This window comes from Callithrix jacchus, chromosome 5 (assembly GCF_049354715.1).
Source record: "Callithrix jacchus isolate 240 chromosome 5, calJac240_pri, whole genome shotgun sequence".
Lineage (NCBI taxonomy): Eukaryota > Metazoa > Chordata > Mammalia > Primates > Cebidae > Callithrix > Callithrix jacchus.
In genome coordinates this window covers 89,444,846-89,467,071 of record NC_133506.1, presented here as the reverse complement: position 1 = coordinate 89,467,071, position 22,226 = coordinate 89,444,846, and the positions used below count along the sequence as shown (strand labels likewise).

The 22,226-nt window shown below is 42.7% G+C and overlaps 1 protein-coding gene across 15 annotated transcripts in view; it reads left to right on the top strand.

Annotated features, from left to right (window-relative positions):
• Positions 1 to 22,226, top strand: part of TEX2 (testis expressed 2) — a 107,719-nt gene that overhangs the window by 56,373 nt on the left and 29,120 nt on the right. For all 15 annotated transcript variants that reach the window (XM_008996909.4, XM_078373546.1, XM_008996908.4 and 12 more), the window contains 4 exons: positions 2,610 to 2,810; positions 3,706 to 4,036; positions 8,851 to 9,098; positions 21,194 to 21,340. In XM_008996909.4, coding sequence (XP_008995157.1) covers positions 2,610 to 2,810; positions 3,706 to 4,036; positions 8,851 to 9,098; positions 21,194 to 21,340 — 927 coding nt within the window. The remainder of the gene's footprint in view (positions 1 to 2,609; positions 2,811 to 3,705; positions 4,037 to 8,850; positions 9,099 to 21,193; positions 21,341 to 22,226) is intronic.

Genomic DNA, 22,226 nt, shown 5'->3' with positions numbered 1-22,226 from the left:
GACAACATAGATAAAATAAATAAACTCTTTGAAAGATACAAACCAAAGCTCACTTAAAAAGAAATACATAACCTAAAAAGCCCAATAGCAAGTAAAGAAATTGAATTCATAGTTTGGAATCTTTCTGCAAGGAAAACTCTAGGCCCAGATGGATTCATTGGCAAATGCTACCAAACCTTTAAGGAAGAAATATTATTAATTCTACACAAACTTCCAGAAATTAGAGAAGAGGGAACACTTCCCAAATGCACTTACCTGCATTTTCTGAGGCTCAATTATTCCAAAAAACATTGCAAGAAAACTATAGAGTATTTTCCCTCATGAACTTAGAGGGACAAGTGAACAAAATATCAGCAAAGTGTTATGCTGGTAAACTGGCTCTCCAGAAAAAAGAAAATCTTGATTTGTACTATTCTCTGATTTCCATGATATAAAAACTCCCACCATTGCCACTTGCAAGCTACCAACATGAAGTCAGTGAACATGGCATTGGGAAGAGATGTGTAGAATCAGTTCTTGTGAGCTGATACAGCTCAATTTCAGCACATCGTGACTCATACATCCTTAATCCTGAGAATGCAAGACTGGTTCAACATTTGAAAGTCAATGAATGTAATTTGCCATAAGAAGAGACTAAAGAAAAAGACAAAAAATTGCGAGCCAAAGAAAGTACTTAGTTCTACATTTAGCAAAAAAGCACCCACCCAAACAGATGCTCTGACAATACAGTCCACTTCAGGCCCCACTGTGATCTGTAATTGTCACCTTTTTCTCTTCATTGCTCTGATGGTTGCAGTTTCTTCACAAACACCTCTTCCTGTGGCCTCTGCTTGCTCATTCAATATTGCTGAATAGATGCTGCTCCTGTCCGGTGATTGACTGGGAGGAGGGAGAGATCCTCCCAGCTTGGGCCAAAACATCTACTGAAGTATATAAATCCATATAATTGACTCTTAAGTTTCACACTCTTTTCCCATGACAGAGAATGTTTGTCTATTTTTCCTTCCAGTTCACACTCAGGTACTCTTTTTGTGATAACTTTTCTCTGTTATGTTTACTCCAGTGGGTTAATAGGATGGGGGAATGAAGACCTAATTCTCTACTCTTTTGGAGGCACCCTTGGATCAAGAATCCTGTTTTTTTAAAAAAATCTTTGTCCTAACTCCTGACCCATTACTTCGCACGTAGATTCAATGCATGTTTTGATAAAAGGATGAATAAATAAAAGAATTCTGAGGTGGCCAGGTGCAGTGGCTAATGCCTATAATCCCAGCACTTTGGGAGGCCGAGAGGGGTGGATCACGAGGTCAGAAGTTCAAGACCAGCCTGGCCAAGATGGTGAAACCTTGTCTTTACTAAAAATACAAAAAAAATTAGCCGGGTGCAGTGGCAAGTGCCTGTAATCCTAGTTACTCGGGAGGCTGAGGCAGAAGAATCATTTGAACCCAGGGGGGCGGAGATTGCAGTGAGCCAAGATCATCCCACTGCACTCCAGCCTAGGCAGCAACAGAGTGAGACTCCATCTCACATATACACAAAAGAAATTCTAAGGAGTTCTCATTCTCACAGGCTTCCAATTCAAGACTTTAGTGTGAGACTCAAATACTTAGCATGGAAATGGCTGTTGCTTGAAAAGAATGACAGTCTCAACTCACATGTAGTGATCTTTAGCCTCTCTCTGCTCGTTACAAAGACATGTACTTTTTAAAAGTTGGGGACAGTAGGAAGATATCAATTAAAACTCCTTAGAGAACTTTTTTTGTGAGATCTGGGCTACTCATAACCTGTGAAAGTATTTGAGGCAGGAGAAGTGTTCGGTGATGAGTGATGATGACAGCTATGAGATCAGCTTTAACAAAGTGTATAATGTGTTCGGCTTTTTTGTATGTGTTTTTTGTCTGTACATTTCAATGTATTTGCTCTTTTAAAAAATAAATGTATGTAACAAAAATCATTTATGTCCATTTTGGCAGGGGGACCTGGAACACAATTTTATACCCATTTAAGTTACTATGTATCTTTGAATTTTGATATATTTGTTATATTTATGATTTATTTAATGCCTAATTCTCAATCATCTGCTTTACTGTATGGTTTTAATGAGGTACATGTTGTAGTGAGATAGAAGTGGAGAGGTAGGTGTTCTCTGAGTCCTGTGGTAACATGAATTAATATGATCTGAAATTTCAAAGATTGCAGATGGGCTGGGAAGAGCATGTGTTTGCCTAATTAAGAAGGCCAGGCTGGGTGGGATTAATCACCCCAAAGGAGGTCAGGCAAAGAGAGAGGTTTGCTCAGTCACATGAACAAATCTTTTGCGTTTCCTGATGTACTTATGAGCTTTAAAAAAAGAAAGAAACTTTTATTTAGGGTAACGAACGTTGCCGATTTTCTTCCAAATCCAGATTTTTGGTTATCAGAAACCTCCTTGGTCCCAATTATCCTCCCAGCTAAGCACTTCTCTTTGCAACTTGTAGTCATCGGTGAGCTGATATCTGTGTCATGATCAAGTTTGGTTTCAGTTTCCCAAATACCACAATGTTCATCATTTTATGCTAAATCAATTTGCGTTTATTCTGATTTTACTAATGGAAGTTTTTCTTCATCAGGGATGGATGAATGAGATTTACAGCTATGATCCGGAAACCTACCATGCGACTTTGACACATTCAGTCTTTGTTCGACTTGAGGGTGGAACCTTAAGACTTTCAAAGCCCAATAAAAATATATCCAGGAGGGCCAGCTACAATGAAACCAAGCCAGAGGTCACCTACATCAGCCAGAAAATCTATGACCTCTCAGACAGCAAGGTGAGCCTGAGCAGTTTCGGAAGGATAGCTTAGATGAATGAAAAGCACATGGTATCTTGGATGTTTAACTGCATTTGTTTATTCCCCAAAAAGGCTTGTTGTCACTGAAGTATCAGTATACCTTAGGACAGTACCTCTCACACTTCAGTGTTTATGCACATCACCTGAGCATCTTGTTCAATGCAGATTCTGATTCAGCAACTGTGGATAGGGCCATGGGCCTGCATTTTTATGTGCTCCTGGATGATACTCAGGCTGCTGGTCCACAGACTACAACTTGAGGAACAAGAGTAGCGAGCACTCAGAATTCTGACTTATAAGCTAATTATTTCAGTCAAACAAAAAGTGGTGTGGCTGTGTATGGTGATTCTAGAGTACTTACCTATTGAAGACTTTGTAAATGTGAAAATTATAGATATGCAAAATAACTACATTTTGATTAATATATACTTCCATTTTTTTGTGAGAAATGTAAAGCATTTATTCCACAAAGCTATCGTTTCTCTGTTCTTACAGCTCATCTGAATGATATTTAGATTTCTCCAAAGTGAGAGAAGTACTTAAAATAGTTTTATGTCAGTATATTCTTAACTTGAGGTTGATACTCAAGGTTGACTTGAACTTCCCGTCTAGATTTTAACTATTTTCTTTTTTCTTCCAGCTTAAGTTTGGCCCATGGTCATTAAACTCAGTTGATAGACAAACGTGTTGATGATAAGCAGCTAAACATTATTGTTGTGCTACTGCCACCTGAGAATTATGGATATTTATTACTCTTGCAAAATTATTAAACATCTTTCTGGAATGATTATGAAGTTTGCACTTGTGCTATGCATAATATTAATGCATAGTGTAGCCAATCTTTAGTATATAAATCATTTTTATTTCTCTGTAGATTTATCTTGTACCTAAAACTTTGGCTCGAAAGCGAATCTGGAATAAAAAGTACCCTATTTGTATTGAGCTTGGTCCACAAGATGACTTTATGTCTAAAGCTCAGACTGATAAGGAGACTTCAGAAGAGAAGCCATCAGCTGAGGGAAGTGAGGACCCTAAGAAGCCACCCCGCCCCCAAGAGGGAACAAGATCTAGCCAGCGAGATCAGATACTCTATCTCTTTGGGAGAACTGGCCGAGAAAAAGAGGAGTGGTTTAGGAGATTTATTCTGGCATCTAAGCTAAAGTCGGAAATCAAGAAGCCATCGGGTGTCTCTGGAAGTAAACCAGGTAATGATGTTTGTGCTAAATGCTTATGCATTTTTAAAGGGCTGCTAGGGAGAATAGAGAAAGAACGCCAGGTAGGAAGAAAGGAAGGAAAGAAGCCCACCCTGAATTGATGGTTGTCTGCCACCTAATGTGTGTTCTCATGACTTATTTACCATCTAGGCTGATCACTGCAACCCTCTGTCCCAAATCATTTAACCAATAATGGATCCATTTGCAGATATTTGCATATATGTGACTCCCCTGAGAGAAGCAGCAATAGAAGAACCCTAGTTCTGAGAAGGCAGGTAAGTCAGGGAGATGCTTCAGGCTGGTGCCTTTGAGTACCTGACCCTCAATACGTCCTCCAAGCCTGAGATTGCCATAGAAATGCAGAATCCTTGCACTTGCTGACCATTCAGATCAGATAATAGTCATTTGGATTGATAACCATTCAGCACCTCTTTGTCTAGTTTGGCTGGGCTTGGAGCTGCAAAACACACACACACACACACACACACACACACACACACACAATCAGCAAAAAGCAGCAGCTCCCCTGTCCTTTAGGTGTTGTGCCTGTTATGCAAAACTGGCACATATGAGTCAGGTGTTTACAAATTGACATGCTAAATAAAATGAGCATGGGGTAACCGATAATTGGGACAAGACCAGCGTGGGGGTTATTAGGGAAAGCTGTCTTAGGTGGATCTGAAACAAAGACTAGAATGGAGCCACTCTGGGGCTTTCTCTAACAAGGCATTTGTGTTGATCTGGGAGTTATGCTGGTCACATGAGTGTCACACATTGCTTCAGAGTGCTTTGGTTCCTTCCCCTGGAGCATAATCTTAGCCCTTGCCCTAACACCCTTACTAAAACTTCCATTCTTTCAGCTTCAATGCCAGCTTCCATCCCAGTCCCAGCACTGAGATCCAAGAATTCCCTTTTAAGAATCACGATGAATGGGGAGATTGCTAGCTATGTTTCCTAGGGCTGCTGGGACAAAATAGCACAAGCTGGGTGATCTACAACAGAAATGCATTCACTCACAGTAGTGGAGGCTGGAAGTCTGAAATCAAGGTGTTAGCAGGGCTGTGCTCCCTGTGAGACTCTGCATAGAACCCTTCCTTGCATGTTTGCAGCTTCTGGTGGTGACCATCAATCCTTGGCCCACAACTGCATCACTCTACACTTGCCTGTCATCATATGGCATTGTCTCTTGGTGTTTCTGTATCTTCTTCTCTTTTAAGGACACCATGTGGGATTAAGAACCCACCCTATTTCTAGTATGAACTTTATTTTAATGAATGGCATCTACAGTGACTCTTTCCAAATAAGGTCACATTCTAAGATACTGGGGTTAGGACTTTAACATATTTTTTGGAGGACACAATTCAATCCATAACACCGAGTAAAAAAAATTCAAATGGGTAAGAACTCAGCACCAGGCACTGCCTTGCTCTCCTGGTAGGTCTAAACCTGTGCTGCCTCTTATGGTATCTACCAGTCCCTTGTGGCTTTTGAACACTTAAAGTGTGGCCAGTCCAGATGGAGATATGCTCTAAGTGTAAGATGCATATTGGATTTCAAAGTCTTAGTCCAGTAAAAGAATGTAAAATATCTCATTGATAACTTCTTATATTGCTTACATGTTGAAATAATATTTTAGATTGATTGGGTTTAAAATATATTCAAATTAATTTTATTTCTTTTTATCTTTTCTTTTTTTGAGATGGAGTCCAGCTTTGTCACCCAGGCTGTAGTGCAGTGGCACGATCTTGGCTCACTGCAAACTCTGCCTCCCAGGTGCAAGCAATTCTCCTGCCTCAGCCTCCTGAGTAGCTGGGATTGTAGGTGCTTGCCACCATGCCTGGCCAATTTTTGTATTTTAGAGACAGGATTTCACCATATTGGTCAGGCTGATCTCAAACTCCCAAACTCAAGTGATCCACCCGCCTCAGCCTCCCAAAGTGCTGGGATTACAGGGGGAGCCACTGTGCCTGGCCTCTTTTTACCTTTTTAAATGTAGCTACTAGAAAATTTAAAATTGTTTATGTGGCTCAGATTATATTCGTACTGGAAATGTAAAGGTCTACTGCTCTAGGCATTGAAGCTCAGAATCAGGTAACCCACAGGGGTTTGTGGGGCCACCAGGAAACACCACCTTAGGTACTCAGGGGCCCCCCAGAGCACCTTCGAAAGTGGCATGTTATTCATGGACCTAAAACATTTGATTATTTTTAATGAGTTTACATGTTTTGGAAATCCTGCCAAAAGTTCCATTTACTGCACATCAAACATAATAGTAAGAGTCAGAGATGTGGGAAAACCTTCAGTGCACTCAATTGTACTAAAATCAAACAAGGCTTACATACCACTAATGTCTTTTTGTACATCTGTGAGTCTGGGTTGCTTTTGAAAGCTGTGAATTGAGACGTTTATGGTAAGTTTAAGCCACCAAAAGTGTGATTAAACTAGTAGCAGGGTAAATTGGTGAGGACTGTGCTGTTTTTTAAAACCATCTCTGAATCAATGACTGCACAGGTGGTCAGCTGTGAAGGTGTGACTGGTCTGATTCTCTGAGGCCAGGTATATCTCAGTACCAAGAAGATAGAAGTCTTCCTGCTTGACTACCTGGCCCTGTCCTCTCCCTCAGGGGTGGTATTACCAAAATAATAGATTTCTCTGGCAACATGGATTGTGCTTCTCAGACTGAAATGTTTGAGGGGATCTTAAGATACAGGTTCTGACCTGAGGTCATGGGTGGGGCTGAGGCTGCATCTCCAGCCAGCAGGGCCCAGGCTTCCGGTCAGGAAATGCCTCCAGGAATAACAAGAGTCTGGAGAGAACAGCAAAGCCCTATGGTCACTTGACAGAATTCTAGTATGATCTCGGTCCGGGGAGGCCCTTGACTTTAGCATGAGCTGTGGTCCATAAGGCCCAGTGCAGTGATAATTCCTGTGCTTTGTCTCACTCAAGGGAAGGGTGAGGTGATGTGAAGAGGCTGTTCTGTGGGCAGTTGAGCACCAGCCAGGCCTTGTAGGGTCTCCTTTCTTCCTCTACATGGAGTGTGGCTTAGTCACAATGGGATCAGTTCGGTTTGAAGTGTTGGTGTCATGCTGCCCTGTTTATTTCATCTTCTTTTCTCCTTTTTACTGTTAACTAAACTCTAATCTTTATTAGATTTCACTGGTTTTTCTACTAATGTCCTTTTTCTCTTCCAGGATCCAATCCAGGGTATTAAATGTAATATTAGTTTACATCTATTTTTTAATGTTTTTGGTGTAGCTTTTATCCTAGCATTAAAAAAAATGCTAAACATGAAAATGGTATAAGGATAATAAAAGTTACAAAAAATGTATTTTTATAGTTATGCAGTGTAAAATTGTAAATATTCAAGTGCTGGAAATTATCTGGCTAAAATTTAAATTAAGAAATGGCTTGCATGACCCTTTGTAAGGCTGGGGGATTACGGTTCCAATGGTTAGAGCCTCTCAAGAAGAAAATGGTTTGATTTGATTTTTAAATTTTATTTATCTTTTGGAGACATCCACAATGACTCTCTTCCAATGACTCTCTTTCCAATGACTTTCTCTCTCTCTGTTGCCCAACCTAGTGTGCAGTGGTGTGATCTTGGCTCATTGCAACCTCCCGGGTTCAAGTGATTCTCCTGCCTCAGCCTCCCCAGTGGGTGGGACTATAGATGTGGGCCACCCCACCAGGCTAATTTTTTGTGTTTTTAGTAGAGATGGGGTTTCACCATGCTGGCCAGGCTGGTCTTGAACCCCTGACCTCAAGTGATCCGCCTATTTCGGCCTCCCAAAGTGATGGGATTACCTGTGTGAGCCACCATGCCCAGCTTGATTTGATTTTAACCACTCTACATTTCACATGGTCATCAGAGTAAATCTGAATAAAGTTGTTAGCATCAGGCACATTTCATGCTTGAAACCTCTCTGGTGCAACAGGGTCAATGATAAATCCGAGGTTGGCTTTTGAGGCACTTCACAGTCTATTCCTGGCTAATCTCTCCATCCTCATTTCCTATCCTCTGCCCGCTGTACTATGCTTAGAACTTCACTGAATCTCTCACTGGTCTCCAAACATACTGTGCCTTGTCACTGCTTTTTGCATATGCTGTTTCCTCTACCTGGAGTGTTCTTCCCCACCTGGGCCAGGAAAATGGCAACTGTTCCCTCAGGATACAGCCCAGATGTCACTGCTGTGAAAGTCAGACCTAGGGTAAGCGCCTCTTCACTCTCTCGGGCAGAGGTAGTCACTCCCATCTTTTTGCCCTGAGAGTCCTTTAGTTGTGCTACAAATATGACACTTGTTACAGAAGATTGTGATTTATCTGCTTAGGTTCAAGGGCAGGGCTTATGTCGTCATCTTCTTTTTAGCAAGGTGTGCTTGAAAGTGCTTGATGCATAATTTGTCAAATGGAAGATGAATCTTTGGAATTGCTGTGAGCCTGTGGATGAACCACTAATTAGCTCTCTGCCCACTTTCCATTTACCCCTAACAGCATTCACAAGTTCACCACGCTTGGGGTGTGTTGGTTCTATATTTGATCTTTTCCTAAAAGATCATTAAGAAAAAGGAGAATGGTACCTAACAGCTGTATTTCTTTACTCCCATTACTCTAAATTATCTTGGAGAGGAATAAAAACTGTTGTTAAAAATTACCTTAGAGAAAAAGGTACTTTTCAGGTGGGAAATAACCTTATAAATATTTTTAAACCGTCATTTGATAGCATTGTAGCTACTTTTCTCCGGAGTCTGCTTATTTTGCAGTCGTTTTCTTCACTGTGTGAATAGCCACCTCTTCTTGGCTTCAGGGCTTTTGCCTGCACACAGCAGACACAACAGTCCCTCCGGGCACCTGACCCACAGCCGCAGCAGCAGCAAAGGCAGCGTGGAGGAAATCATGTCACAGCCAAAGCAGAAGGAGCTGGCAGGCAGCGTGCGGCAGAAGATGCTTCTCGACTACAGCGTGTACATGGGCAGGTGTGTGCCCCAGGAAAGCCGAAGCCCCCAGAGGACCCCCCTGCAGAGTGCGGAGAGCAGCCCCACAACTGGGAAGAAGGTAAAGCTGGCTGCTTGTCTGGGCCTTTTTCACTTTTCAACTTATACATATTTCTTCATGCATAATGCTCTAATGTTCTTGGCACTAGGGAAACAGTGGTACACAAGACAGAGAAGGATCTTGCCTTTGGGGAGCTTGTAATCTACTCAGGGAGACAGCAAGAAACGACCACCAGGTGGTGGGAAGAATTAAAATCAAACAAGGGAGGAGTGAAAGTGGCCAGAACCACTGTTTTATTTATTTATTTATTTTTAACTTTAAAATTTTACACTGTTTTTCTCTAAAGACAGAACTGCCATTTTGGTTGAGTGGTCAGGGAGGGCCTCTTTGAGGAGGTGACTTTTGGGCATAGACCTGTTGGTGATGGGGGAGTGAGTCATGGTGATGCGTGTGGGAGAGCACTCCAGGTGGAAAGAGCAGTGACCCAAGGGCCCGCTGCAAGCATGTGCTTGGAATATTTGGGGAACAGCAATGAGGCCCAGACAGTGTGCAAGGGAAAGAGGGAGGCTGGAGGGTCAGCAGTGTCCTTGGCTTTGTTCTGAGGTGAGGGAGGGATGGGAGGCTGTGGGAGTGTTTTGAGCAGGTGGGAGTATGGTGTTGACTGATCTAAGTATAAAAAGATAAGTGGCTCTTGGTGGAGAACTGGCTGTAGGAGGGAAAGAAGGGGTGGGAGATAACTGTCCTAGTGGAGGCTGGACCAATGTGAAAGTGATGACAGTAGGTGGTGAGGAGAGGCTGGGCCGGGATATGCGTGGCAGGAGGCGCTGGCCAGATTTGCTGACGTGAGAGAACGTGGAGGCCAAGATTTGCACTTTGACCTGAACAACTGTGTGATCACTAAGGGTTGTTACAGAATCACTGGTGATTCAGGTCTCATTCCTCCATAACCATTGTATTTTCAAATTCTCAGTCTCTATGCCCAGTGCTTTTGAAGATTTACCATGAATATTCTTTCCAAAGTGTAACTGAACATGGACTTAGGATCATCTATGATAAACCAGGCCCTGGTAGGCACTTTAATAGAATTACTCTCTTAAACAGTCCTGCAAACTAGACAGGATTGTCTCCATTTGTAAGTGGAGAAACTGAGGCTTGGTGAAGTTAGGTAGCTTAGTCACACAGTTGCTAAGTGATAGAGTGTGTAAAACCTGACCTGAGACCCTGGGTTCTTTGACTGCTGAGACTGTTATGCTGGGTCATTCTGAAAGCTCACTTGACCTGAGGCCTCCTGCCTCTACTTTGCATGCTATTCAGAGGCACAATCTCTGTCTGGGGGACACTTAGCCTCTCTTTCACATCCAGGTGTTTGACTTCTTTTTTGAGACAGAGTCACACTGTGTCACCCAGGCTGGAGTGCAGTGTCGTGAACACAGCTCACTGCAGCCTCGACTTCCTGGGCTGAAGCGATCCTCTCACCCTCCTGGGCTCAACCCTCCCAAGTAGCTGGAACTACAGGTGTGTGCCACTGTGCCCAGCTACTTTTTGTGTTTTTTTGTAGAGATGGGGTTTCACCATATTGCCCAGTCTGGTCGTGAACTCCCGAGTTCAAGAGATTCGCCTGCCTCAGCCTCCTAAAGTGCTGAGATTACAGGCAGGAGCTACCACCCTTGGCTGTATTTGACCTCTTAACAGTGACCATGTGTATTTATTTTTAATGAGAAGCCATTGCTCTTTATTTCACTGATCCTCTTCACTGCGGAAGAGGCCACTCACCACATTGGTTTGAATTTGTCGGGTAAAAAAAAGACCATATGCCTCTGCTGGCCTCCAACCCACTACCTCTACCCTGAGTCACTGGCTTTAGTGAGAAGCAGACTTCCCTCTAGGCAAGAATTGGGTGATATAAAACTTTTCTACAAATGGGCCTATTTACCACTGGTGAATTTCCCCTCCCTCCAAATGCTAGGCTGTCAGCTGTCTGGACTCTCATCAGACTCAGGAAAATCAAGAGGAGAATTGTGCACTGATGTAAGAAAATTATCCAGTAAAATGCTTGCTTTTTGAAAGATTTCCCTAAATCAAAAAACAAACCTGATTTTAGAGCTTTGCTTCCTGGTTTGTGTTATATGTGCATGTTGTATCCTGTGTTCACTGGGGTCCCTGATGTCACAGCCCAGCATTGCTGTCAGGGGCTCTCTTGTTCCAGCCACCTGGCACCTACCCTGTAAGCACCCAGACATTTTTTTCCCCTCTGATGAAATTTTTTTTTTTTTGAGACAGAGTTTCGTTCTTGTTTCCCAGGCTGGAGTGCTGTGGCACAATCTCGGCTCACTGCAACCTCTGCCTCCTGGGTTCAAGCAATTATCCTGTCTCAACCTCCCACGTAGCTGGAACTACAGGCATATGCCACCACACCCTGCAAATTTTGTATTTTTAGTAGAGACGAGACTTTCACAGTGTTGGCCAGGCTGATCTCAAACTCCTGACCTCAGGTGATCCACCCTCCTCGGCCTCCCAAAGTGCTGGGATTACAGGCATGAGCCACTGTGCCTGGCCTCTGATGAAAATTTTTTAAAACCACATTGTACTTCCTGGCCCCCTGCGGCAGAGCAGGAAGGAATAATTTCATCTTTTCTTGATAAAGACTCAATACAACAAACAGAAACAGGCCTGTCATCATACAGGGAGTGTATAGAGGTCAAAAGGCTCATCATATCCAGTCTGAGCCGTCCCAGACTGTAAACTTTGCAGTATTTTCTCTCAGTTGTCAGTTGGCTGGTGTTCCTGTGTGTCTTTCCTTATTAGCTTTTCCTTGAGTCCTTGTCCTCATCTTCTACCCTCAACTCTTAATTTTAATTTAATGACTGGTAGCTGCCATGGGCTAGGAAATTGAGAGCCAGAATTGTGTGAACAGAGAGAAATGTCTTTGAAAAAGGCCTATGAAAAAAGAAAGTACATGAACTCTAGTAGTGGCCTCCCACAACCCCTAGGCCTTCCTGGAGCATGCATGAGCTGTGTCCTGGCTCTCAGGGATGATCTAGCAGTGGAGACGGTCTTGACTTTTGTTCCAGTTACCTATTGGTACAGAACAAGCAACCCCAAAGGCGACTTCAAACAATAACTATTTATTTTCCTCCTCAATTTGTGATTCAGACAAGGCTTAGCAGATGGCTTCTGTCTGTTCCATACAGGCTCACCTGGAAAGGCTGGGCTGGGGGCTGGAGGATATGCTTCCAGGACAGCTCGCCCACATGGAGGGCATGTAAATGCAGGTTGTTGACTGGAGCTCATCTAGGGCTGAGTGCTGGAGGGCCTCAGTTCTCTGTGTGGCCTGAGCCTTCTTCAGCACAGAAACTGGGTTCCCGGAGCAAGCATCCCAAGAAGTAGCTGGGCTAAAACTGTATTGCCTTTTGTGACCTACTCTCATAAGTAAGGTGCTACTTCCATCACACTCCATTAGTCAAAGCAGTCACAGAGCCCTCCCAGGTTCAAAGAGGGATGTAGATTTCACCTCTTGCCTTGGGAGTAGCAGATTCCTGGAAAGAGCATGTGGGTTGGGAAATGTCATTGCACCATTTTGGGAAAGTGGGGTCTACTCCAGTGTTCCTATACTACTTTTATTCCTTCCTTTACAAGTCAATGGAGATTATTCTTTGCCAGATTCTTAATTTTGTGATTTGAGTAAATGAAGGCCTTCTTCCCTATCCCTGTTGATTTTCTTTTCTATGTATGCGAAACATTAACATGGCTCCAAAAACCAGAGCTGTACAAAGGCATAGTCAGAAAAAACTTATTTCCCCTGCCCTATTCCTTCTGTCTCTCCAGGCCATTCCCACTCACCCTCTGTAGTGAACCAGCCTCTTTAGTATCTGGCTTATCCCTTCTGTATTTCTTATTTCCCCTTCTATCTTACTAAGAGGCTAGCATGCTATGGATATTCTTTTGTGTGTTGCTTTTTTCACTTACCAGTACATTCTGAAAATCACTCCACATCACTCATAGGTTCCCCTCCCCACCCCCTTTCTTTTTAAACAGCTGCAAAGTGCTTCACTGTGAGGATGTTCCATAGTTTATTCAGCCTTTCTCCTTTATGGGCATTTAAGTTTATAATACTTTGCAGTTATAAACAATGCTGCAGAATACCTTGGTGGCTGTATCGTTGTGCTCTTGGGGGTGTGCCTTCAGTGTGAAACCTTGGAAGTAGGATTGCTAGGTCAGATGGTGAGAGCACATGTAGTTTTGTCAGATATTTCCAAATTCCATTCCATAAAGGTTGCACCAATGTTTATTCCCAGCAGGAAGGTATGGCAGTGCCCATTTCCCCACAGTTTTGCCAAATGCAGACCATTTGTAAGTCATTAGCACTCATCTTCCTTGCCAAAGACAAGTTATTTTTTAGGGTCCATATCACCTCTGATATCATGAGTCCTGGAAGGAATTAGAGGGGTCAGGAATACAAAGGAGCCTTTGACATCTCTTCAAGTTGTACCATCATATCTCCAGTGTCAGCCACCCTTCCAGACTCTTGCCTAAGTGGCCTATTCCCTTCTCTTTCAGAGGTGGGGCCTAGAATGCATCTCTAGCCTTTGCCCCAACCTCTTTCTAACCCCCATCCTCACCCTACTGCTGCCTCTTACAGGTCATGGCTTAAGCATCTCTTACCCTGAGGGTTCTAGGGCCTGATGGCCACTTGTGCATACTTGGTCTCCTTTTTCTCATATGTTGTTCAATGCTAAACGAGTTAGACCACTGGTCAGGAAATGAATGGAACATTGTTAGATAACTGGTACTCAGGATCCAAACCAGTGTTAAAACGCAGTGATACAATTAGTGAATAGAGACTAGATTTGTATTAAACAATGCTAAACATTAATGGCAATTACTCCTTTTTGTTTTTCTTAGAGACAGGATTTCACTCTGTCACTGAAGCTAAAGTGTACTGGCACAATCACACATCACTGCAGTCTTGATCTCCCAGGCTCAAGTGATCTGCCCACCTCAGCCTCCCAAGTACCTTTGCGCCACTACCCTTGGGTAATTTTTTATTGTTTGTAAGACATGAGGTTTCTCCCTGTTGCTCTGGCTGGTCTTGAACTCCTGAGCTCAAGCTATTCACCTGCCTCATCCTCCCAAAGTGTTAGGATTACAGGCATGAGCCACTGCGCCTGGCCTTTTGGCAGTTATTCTTACCTATGATAATTTTAAAACATGTTTAGAGGATTCTTCATATTGAAATAAGTTTGGAGCTATTAAGGTCAAAATTTGAATTATAAAATATCACTATTTGGGGGAGCAAGGGCCTAGTTTTCCAAATGTTTAGTGCCTGGTTTGGGAAAGGATTCAATTTAGGAAACAAGGAAACTCTTTTTAAAAATGGCTAAAAGTACGATAGTACTATGCCCAGCATGGGTACATCAGGAAGAGAGACACCACAGTCTGGCTGCAGATTTGCTTAGGGGTGTGAGTCCAGGGAGGCTGCTGGTTCTGTGTGCCCTGCACTGCCTGCCTGGAAGAGAGGCCATGGGTATGGCAGTGCTGTGCCTGTCCTCCAGTAGTCAGTCTCTGGTGTTCAGGTTGCATAAGGCACTTCCACTCTCCGTTTCAATGGATGGTTTTAAAAAATGTTAGCGATAATATTAATATATGCCACCCTGGTATGGAGATTCCTGTCCTCATTATTACCAGTCATGCTCATCATCTCATATCTATAAACTGGATTACAAGATATTATTACCTGTCTGGCATTATCAGAAGATGATAAGAATGTTACAAAGCAAATAGGAATCAAATAGAAACCAGGAAGTCTGTAACTGGCAGAATAGTTCTCTAGGGCTTCCCTTTCTGCCCCCACAAAGTAGGCTTTTTAAACACTTAGAAGTAGAATTGGAAAATGCTTATATTATAATAAGTTAAAAAAAAGCTACATATCCAATTTAAAAATAAATTTTAAAAAGAATACAGACAAAACTGCTAAGACAAATCAGGGGAGAGAAAGAATAGTCTCTTCAACAACTGGTGCTGGAACAACTGGATATCTACAGGCAAGAGAATGGAGTTGGCCCTCTATCTCACACCATACACAAAAATCAACTCAGAATGGATCATAGACCTCAAGTTAACAGCTAAAACTATAAAACTCTCAAAACAAGTAAATCTTTGTGAATTTGGGTTCAATAACCTTCTTAGCTAAGACACTAAAACATAAGCAACCAAAGAAAAGATAGGTAAATTGGACTTCATCAAAATTAAAAGCTTTTGTGCTGCCAACAATACCATCAAGAAAGTGAAAAGATAACCCACAGGACTGGTGAAAATGTTTACAAATAATTTATCTTTTAAGGGTCTGGTACCTAGAAATATAAAAGACTCTTACGACTCAATAGCAAAGAGATAAACAACCAGATTAAGAAACAGGGCTGGGTGCAGTGGCTCACGACTGTAATCTCAGCACTTTGGGAGGCCAAGGCAGGAGGATCACTTGAGCTCAGGAGTTCAAGACCAGCCTGGGCAACATACTGAGACTCCATCTCTACCAAAAAGAAGAAAAAAAATTAGCCAGATGTGGTGGTGTGTGCCTGGAGTCCCAGCTACTCAGAAGGCTGAATCAGGAGGATTGCTTGAGTCAGGGAGGTCAGGGCTGCAGTGATTTGTGATTGCATCACTGCACTCCAACCTGGGCAATACAGCAAGACCCTGTCTCAATTAAAAAAACAAAAGACAAAAGATCTACATAGACATTTTTCCAAAGAAGATACACTAATGGCCAAATAAGCAAGCACATGAAAAGATACTCAGTATCATTAGTCATCAGGGAAATGTGAATCAAAACCATGGTCAGATGTCACGTCACACCCACTCAGATGGCTACAGTGAAAAAGACAGATGATGGCCAGGAACAGTGATAGCTCACACTTGTAATCCCAACACTTTGGGAGGCTGAGGCAAATGGATCACTTGAGCTCAGGAGTCTGAGACCAGCCTGGGCAACATGGCAAAATTCCATCTGTTCCAAATAAATAAATAAATTTTTTAAAATAAAAAGATAGATGATAAGAAGTATTAGGATGTAGAGAAGTTGGAATCCTCAGCCAGGTGCAGTGGCTCATGCCTAGCACTTTGGAAGGCCGAGGCATATGGATTACCTGAGCTCTGGAGTTCGAGACCAGCCTGGGCAACATGGCGAAATCCCATCTCTACTAAAAATACAAAAAATTAGCCAGGCGTGGTGGCACATGTCTGTAATTCCAGCTACTGGGGAGGCAGAGAATTGCTTGAACCTGGGAGGCAGAGGTTGCAGGGAGCAGAAATCATGCCACTTTACTCCAGCCTGGGTGGCAGAGTGAGACACTGCCTTAAAAATAAATAAATAAATAAATAAATCCTTATACATGCATGGCTGGCAGAATGTAAATGGTCCAGCCACTGTCATCTTTACAAAAAATACAAAAATTAGCTGGGCATGGTGGTGTGTGCCTGTAGTCCCAGCTACTCGGGAGGCTGAGGCAGGAGAATCACTTGAACCCAGGAGGCAGAGGTTGCAGTGAGCCGAGATCACGCCACTGCACTTCAACCTGGTTAACACAGTGAGACTGTTTAAAACAAAACAAAAGTGGTAAACAACCCATATTTTCATTAACTGATGAGTGGGTAAAGTGTGGTATAGCATAGACAATAACATTATTATGCAATAAAAAGGAATGAGGCACTGCTACAACATGGGTACACCTTGAAAACATTGTTTGTTTTTTTCTGGACAGAGTCTTGCTCTTGTTGCCAGGCTGGAGTGCAGTAGCGCAATCTCGGCTCACTGCAACCTCCACCTCCTGGGTTCAAGTGATTCTCCCACCTCAGCCTCCCGAGTAGCTGCGACTACAAGCACACACCACCATGCCTAGCTCATTTTTGTATTTTTTGTAGAGATGGGGTTTCATCATGTTGGCCAGAATGGTCTCAATTTCTTGACCTTGTGATCTGCCCTCCTCAGCCCCCGAAGTGCTGGGATTATAGGTATGAGCCACCACACCCAGCCTATATGACTTCATTTGTAGGAAATGTCTGGAATAGGCAAATTCATAGAGACAAACTAGTTGTTTCCTAAGCTGGTGGGCAGGGGAATGGGGAGGAATGGGAATGGGGAGGAATGGGAAATGACCGCTAATGGTTACAGGGTTTCTTTGGGGGGTGAGGAAAATGTTGTAAAATTGACTGTGGGGATAGCTACACAACTCTGAATATACTGAAAACTGCTGAATTATACTCTATTTAAAAAAATTTTTTTTGTGGTAAAATATTTAGACATAAAGTTTGCCATCTTAACCATTTAAAAATGTATAATTCAGTAGAATTAAATACATTCATAATGTTATACACCAACTACCAGCACTCTCTTCATCTTGTATAATTGAAACTCTTTACTTCTTAAACAGTAACTCCCCATGTCCTGCTCCTCCAAGCCCCTGGCAACCACCATTCCCTGTCTCTCTGATTTTGACTATCCTAAGTACCTCATAAAAGTAGAATTACACAGCATTTGTCTTTTTGTGACTGACTTATTTCACATAGCTTAATGCCCTCAAGGTTCATCCATGTGGTAGCGTAAGTCAGAATTGCCTTTCCTTTTTGAGGCTGAATCATGCTCCATTGTGTGTGCACCCCATTTTGCTTATCCAGTCCTCCATCGGTGGGTGCTTGGCTTGCTTCCACATTTTAGTTATTGTGAATGATGCTGCTCTGAGCATCAGTGTACACATACCTTGTTTTGAGACCCTGCTTCCAATTTGTTGGGGTATATAGGCAGAAGTGCATCTTCGTGCAAATTGGTGCATCTTATGATAATTCTGCTTAAATTGTTTAAGGAACTACAATACTCTTTTCCACAGTGGCTATGAAAGGGTGCTCTTCAGATGGACGAATTGTATGATCTGTGAATTACATCTCAGTCAAACTGTAAAATACATCTATATATGCGCACACAAAACCGTGTAGCCAGACCTAATTTTGCTTTTAAAAATTCTGTATTCATAAAAGTACATATACACTGAAAAAATATAGAAAATATAGTAAAAATGTTTTAAATAATGTTTAAAATCTGAGTAGTGGGATTATGGGTGTTCTCTACAGTGAATAAGCATTGTTTTTATAATCAAGGGAACAAGCAAACAAACATGGGTAGAGTTCTCCACTGTGTCATCTCCTGGACCACACTGTCCCTTGTGCAGCTCCCCTGGCAACACACTGGGTGTGGCCAAAGAGGACTAGGGGCACTACACACTCTTTGTAACAGAAAACTGGGCTGGCTTCTAGGCTGATTGTAATAGGAAATGTTACACCACAGACTTCAGTAAATCTATACTACTTTAGTTTTAGAGGTTAGTTTTAAAGAACATATATCCCAAGAGCTATGCAGTTTTGATGGTCTTGCTTCAGCTTCAAACCATTGAATCTTCTCTACACTCATTTGGAAGCCATTTTTGGAAAGTTACCATTTCTTAGTGTGCATATATAGTTGAGATGGTGAATATCCACCACACAGTTCATCCTATAGCCAAATGGCAGTATTAGGAAATGTATGTACATTTATTCTTGAAACTCTTAAATTTTTATGACATTTGCTAGCAGGCTGTTGAATCCAGATTTTGCTCATAAAGCTTCTTTGCTACATTATTGATGTTCTACTACTCTTGAAATTTTCTTTGTTCCCAGTGAATCTGTGGAGAGAAGCTTGCATTGGAAAAGGAACTGTTGAAAAAACAACCTGCTTGTCGGTTATTTCAGAAATTTGTTTACCACATCATATGCCATTGGCTTGGACATATATTGTGAAATAACCTTTATTTCTTGCTATTTTGTGCTAAAACTGTTTCCTGAGTAACTAGGGTTGTAAAGAAAGGCTAATAAAGGGTAGACTCTCCCTCTATGGAAGAGAAAAAGTAACTTATTCGCTTGTGTAGCCTACCTATCTAAGACATGTGGGGCCCTACGTGGGCAGCAACTTGAGTACTGTCTGAGGGGCCAGGTGGGCATTGCCCTTGGATGAGTGTTTATGCAGAAGTCTGTACAAATCATTGGATGGGACTCAAAGACAGTCACCTCAGAAAAGCTGAATGAGTTACCCTTGGGGCTGGGATGGAGATGTTCAGTCACAGAGAAAAGTGATTCAAAAAACACGTGCAAGTTGTGGCGTGGTGGAGCATTCACCGCTGCAGACTCTTACCCTTCCATCCAGGACCTGGTGGTGGAAAATGTCTTGGGTAATGACAGAAAACGTCAGAGCACTAGAAAAGCCCAGATAGAAGAATCCATGGTCATTAAGAAGGATGAGGCAGATCCATGTCTTCTGAAATGAACTTACCAGCATGCATTCTTTTCTTAAACAAAGGTGTTTTGTTTTGTTTTTAAATGAGACTTACCAACATTCGTAAGGGAGACCTTTGAAAACTCATATTTGAAGGACTCCTCTAGAATATAAAGTATTTCCCCTCACATGCAGTGGCACGGGATTGAAAAAATGTAAGTGAACCTTAAAGGCCCCCAGAAAGAGAGGGCACAGGGTGTGGCAAGACTAGCAGACAGGTGGGGCTGAGCAGTGTGCTGTCTCGGTCACAGCTCAGTGGCCAGTGAGCATCAAGCCTCAGAACGACTGCATGGAGCTACGGATTATAGGCCTTGGGAGTACTCACAAACAATCGAATCTGCAGGTTCACATCCATACGCATCAAGCAACATCTGCACCATACCACTGGCACAGCACACAGCTGTAATGTGGGCACAGTCACAGCTGCCCAGAATGGATAGCACTGGCATGAATGCACAAGCACAAAGCACGGAGGTGATGAGAGTGTCTGGTGTGTGTTACAGCTGCAGCCAGCCCGTGACGGCAGAACAGATGCACATATAGAAGCCATAGAGAGAGGGGAAAGGGGACATAACTCGCAGATTTCTGCATTTCTAAATCTTTTGACCTTTGCTTTCCAAAGCTCTTTGTTTCTGCAAGGCTATAGGCTAATTAGATACCTCAGCACAGGAAAATGTCTGCTATATCAGGGGGCCAGCTACCCTTCCTCCGCCCCTACCCCCACACACAGGACAGAGCAGGTAGAGGACAGGAGAACAAGACTCTGTGTCAGTTACTGCACTCATTTCCAAAAGGGAAGTAAAAGTTCCTGTCTTTCCATGTTATTCTGAGACCTTAGTGGACCTGAGACAGGAGCGTGCCCATAGGGCTGGCATGTGGTCCATGGACAGCTGGTACATTACTGAGTTCTCAGCCCGTGTCTGCACTAACCACATTAACGTTATAACACCGTCTGTGGCTGCTGCTGTTTACCCCTTCTTTATCTCCATCCCTGACCCTATCCAAGCCAGAGTGCATAGTCTAATGGTTAGCTGAGGAAGCCGGAGACTTGGTTTTGCTCTCTCTCCCACCTCACACATTGGCCACAGAAGATGCTTCAGATGGATTGTATCAAATGGAAATAAGGATCAGCGTATTTCACTGGGCTGAGATTGGTGAGAACAGCTGTAGATGTTTCATGGAAGCCCTGAGGCAGCTCTCTCTAATCCAGATCTGTGATTCTTCCTCTTGCCTGTTCATTACATTACCAAGGGAGCATCTGAAACTCCTGATGCCTACTGAAGTCAGTGGCTCTGAGGGTAGGATCCAGGAATCAGTATTTTTAAGCATCCCAGGAGTATTTCGATCTCACAGGGTACATGCTGAACCTGAGACTTGGCCATTGGGAAACTGTGGCTTCTGCCTGGATGAGCACCAGCTTGACAATTACACGTCCAAGCCTTAGCTGGAAGAAAGATGGGCAGGCATTTGATCAGATATGTCATTGATGCATAATGTTAATACCAAGCTGATTTGGAGGCAGAGCAGTTTGGCTGAACTAATCGTATTAAATTTTAGCTGGTTTACAGGAAGATGGTAGAGAAAGAAAACAAAAAGAAGGTTTTAACTGTGATGGCAGCTTTTGTTTCTCCCCTTTTCTATTCACCAACATAATGTGGGACTTGTAATTTATAGGGAAGGAGTATGACTCACGTGGTCTCCCATTTCTATAAGGAGGGACCTTCATGACTTTTGAAAAATAAGCACCTGCCTTATTCTCCAGTTGCTTTCCAGCTAATTTTGGTCCCTTTTCTTTTGCCAGTTGCCAGAGGCTCCACCCTCTGAGGAGGAAGAACAAGAAGCCTGGGTGAATGCCTTGCTTGGAAGAATATTTTGGGACTTCTTAGGAGAGAAATACTGGTCTGATCTGGTGTCTAAGAAGATCCAAATGAAGCTCAGCAAAATAAAGGTATCACTTTCCACACAAGAGGCTTCTAATCCTCTATACGTCTTCATTTCTGGAAGCTTTGTACCCTTATGTCCAAAGTGCAAAATAACTTGGTTTAAGCATATGATACTTGGTTTAAGTATGAGGGTAGTTAAGTTCTCAAACAGCACATCAGACCTTGATCACAGACTGACCTTATGATGAACTGCATCTAGGGGCTTAGTGAACATTAATGTTTACTCATTTTCTTGTGTTGCCCTCGTTGTTATCCACTCAAGTTGATAATCCAGAATTTGGTTTGGGAAAATGTGAGCTCTTATAACCAATTTGTCTCGTATAATTGTTATCTTTAAGTTAAAAATGAACTTAAATTGCACATCCAGAGCCCACCCAGCCCCACAGTGGTCTAGGCCACATGGTATATCCTCTAAGGAAAATACCAGACGTTTTAAGGCCTCTTAGTATACTGACTGAGCAAAATACCAGACTACCTAAGGCCTCTTTCCCAGGCTGTGCTCCCTCCCAAGCTGGGAAAGTTAGCATTGCACTGTAAATGTGTCTGTGTTTGACCTTTACTTTTTGGCCAGATGGTACTTTATTTTGGGCTCTCTCTTTACTGAAGAAACACTCTGGTGCTAATCCAGGCCCAGTTGGAAGTGAGTTTGAACTGTGTAAGTATGGCTGTCATTAAATGACTCATTTGCCAACCAGGAGACCTTATTGAGGATCTTGAGGTTTCTTAAATTAAGTTTTTGACCCAGTGAAGACCCAGCCAAGGAAGAGTCACTTTGGATCCCAGATCCTCACTGAACACTGTCAATAGCTTAAGTCAGTAGTTTTGAAGTTATATGGATCAGAGATATTTTTGAGAAGCAGAAACCTATGAGATGCTTTCACTAGAAAAACA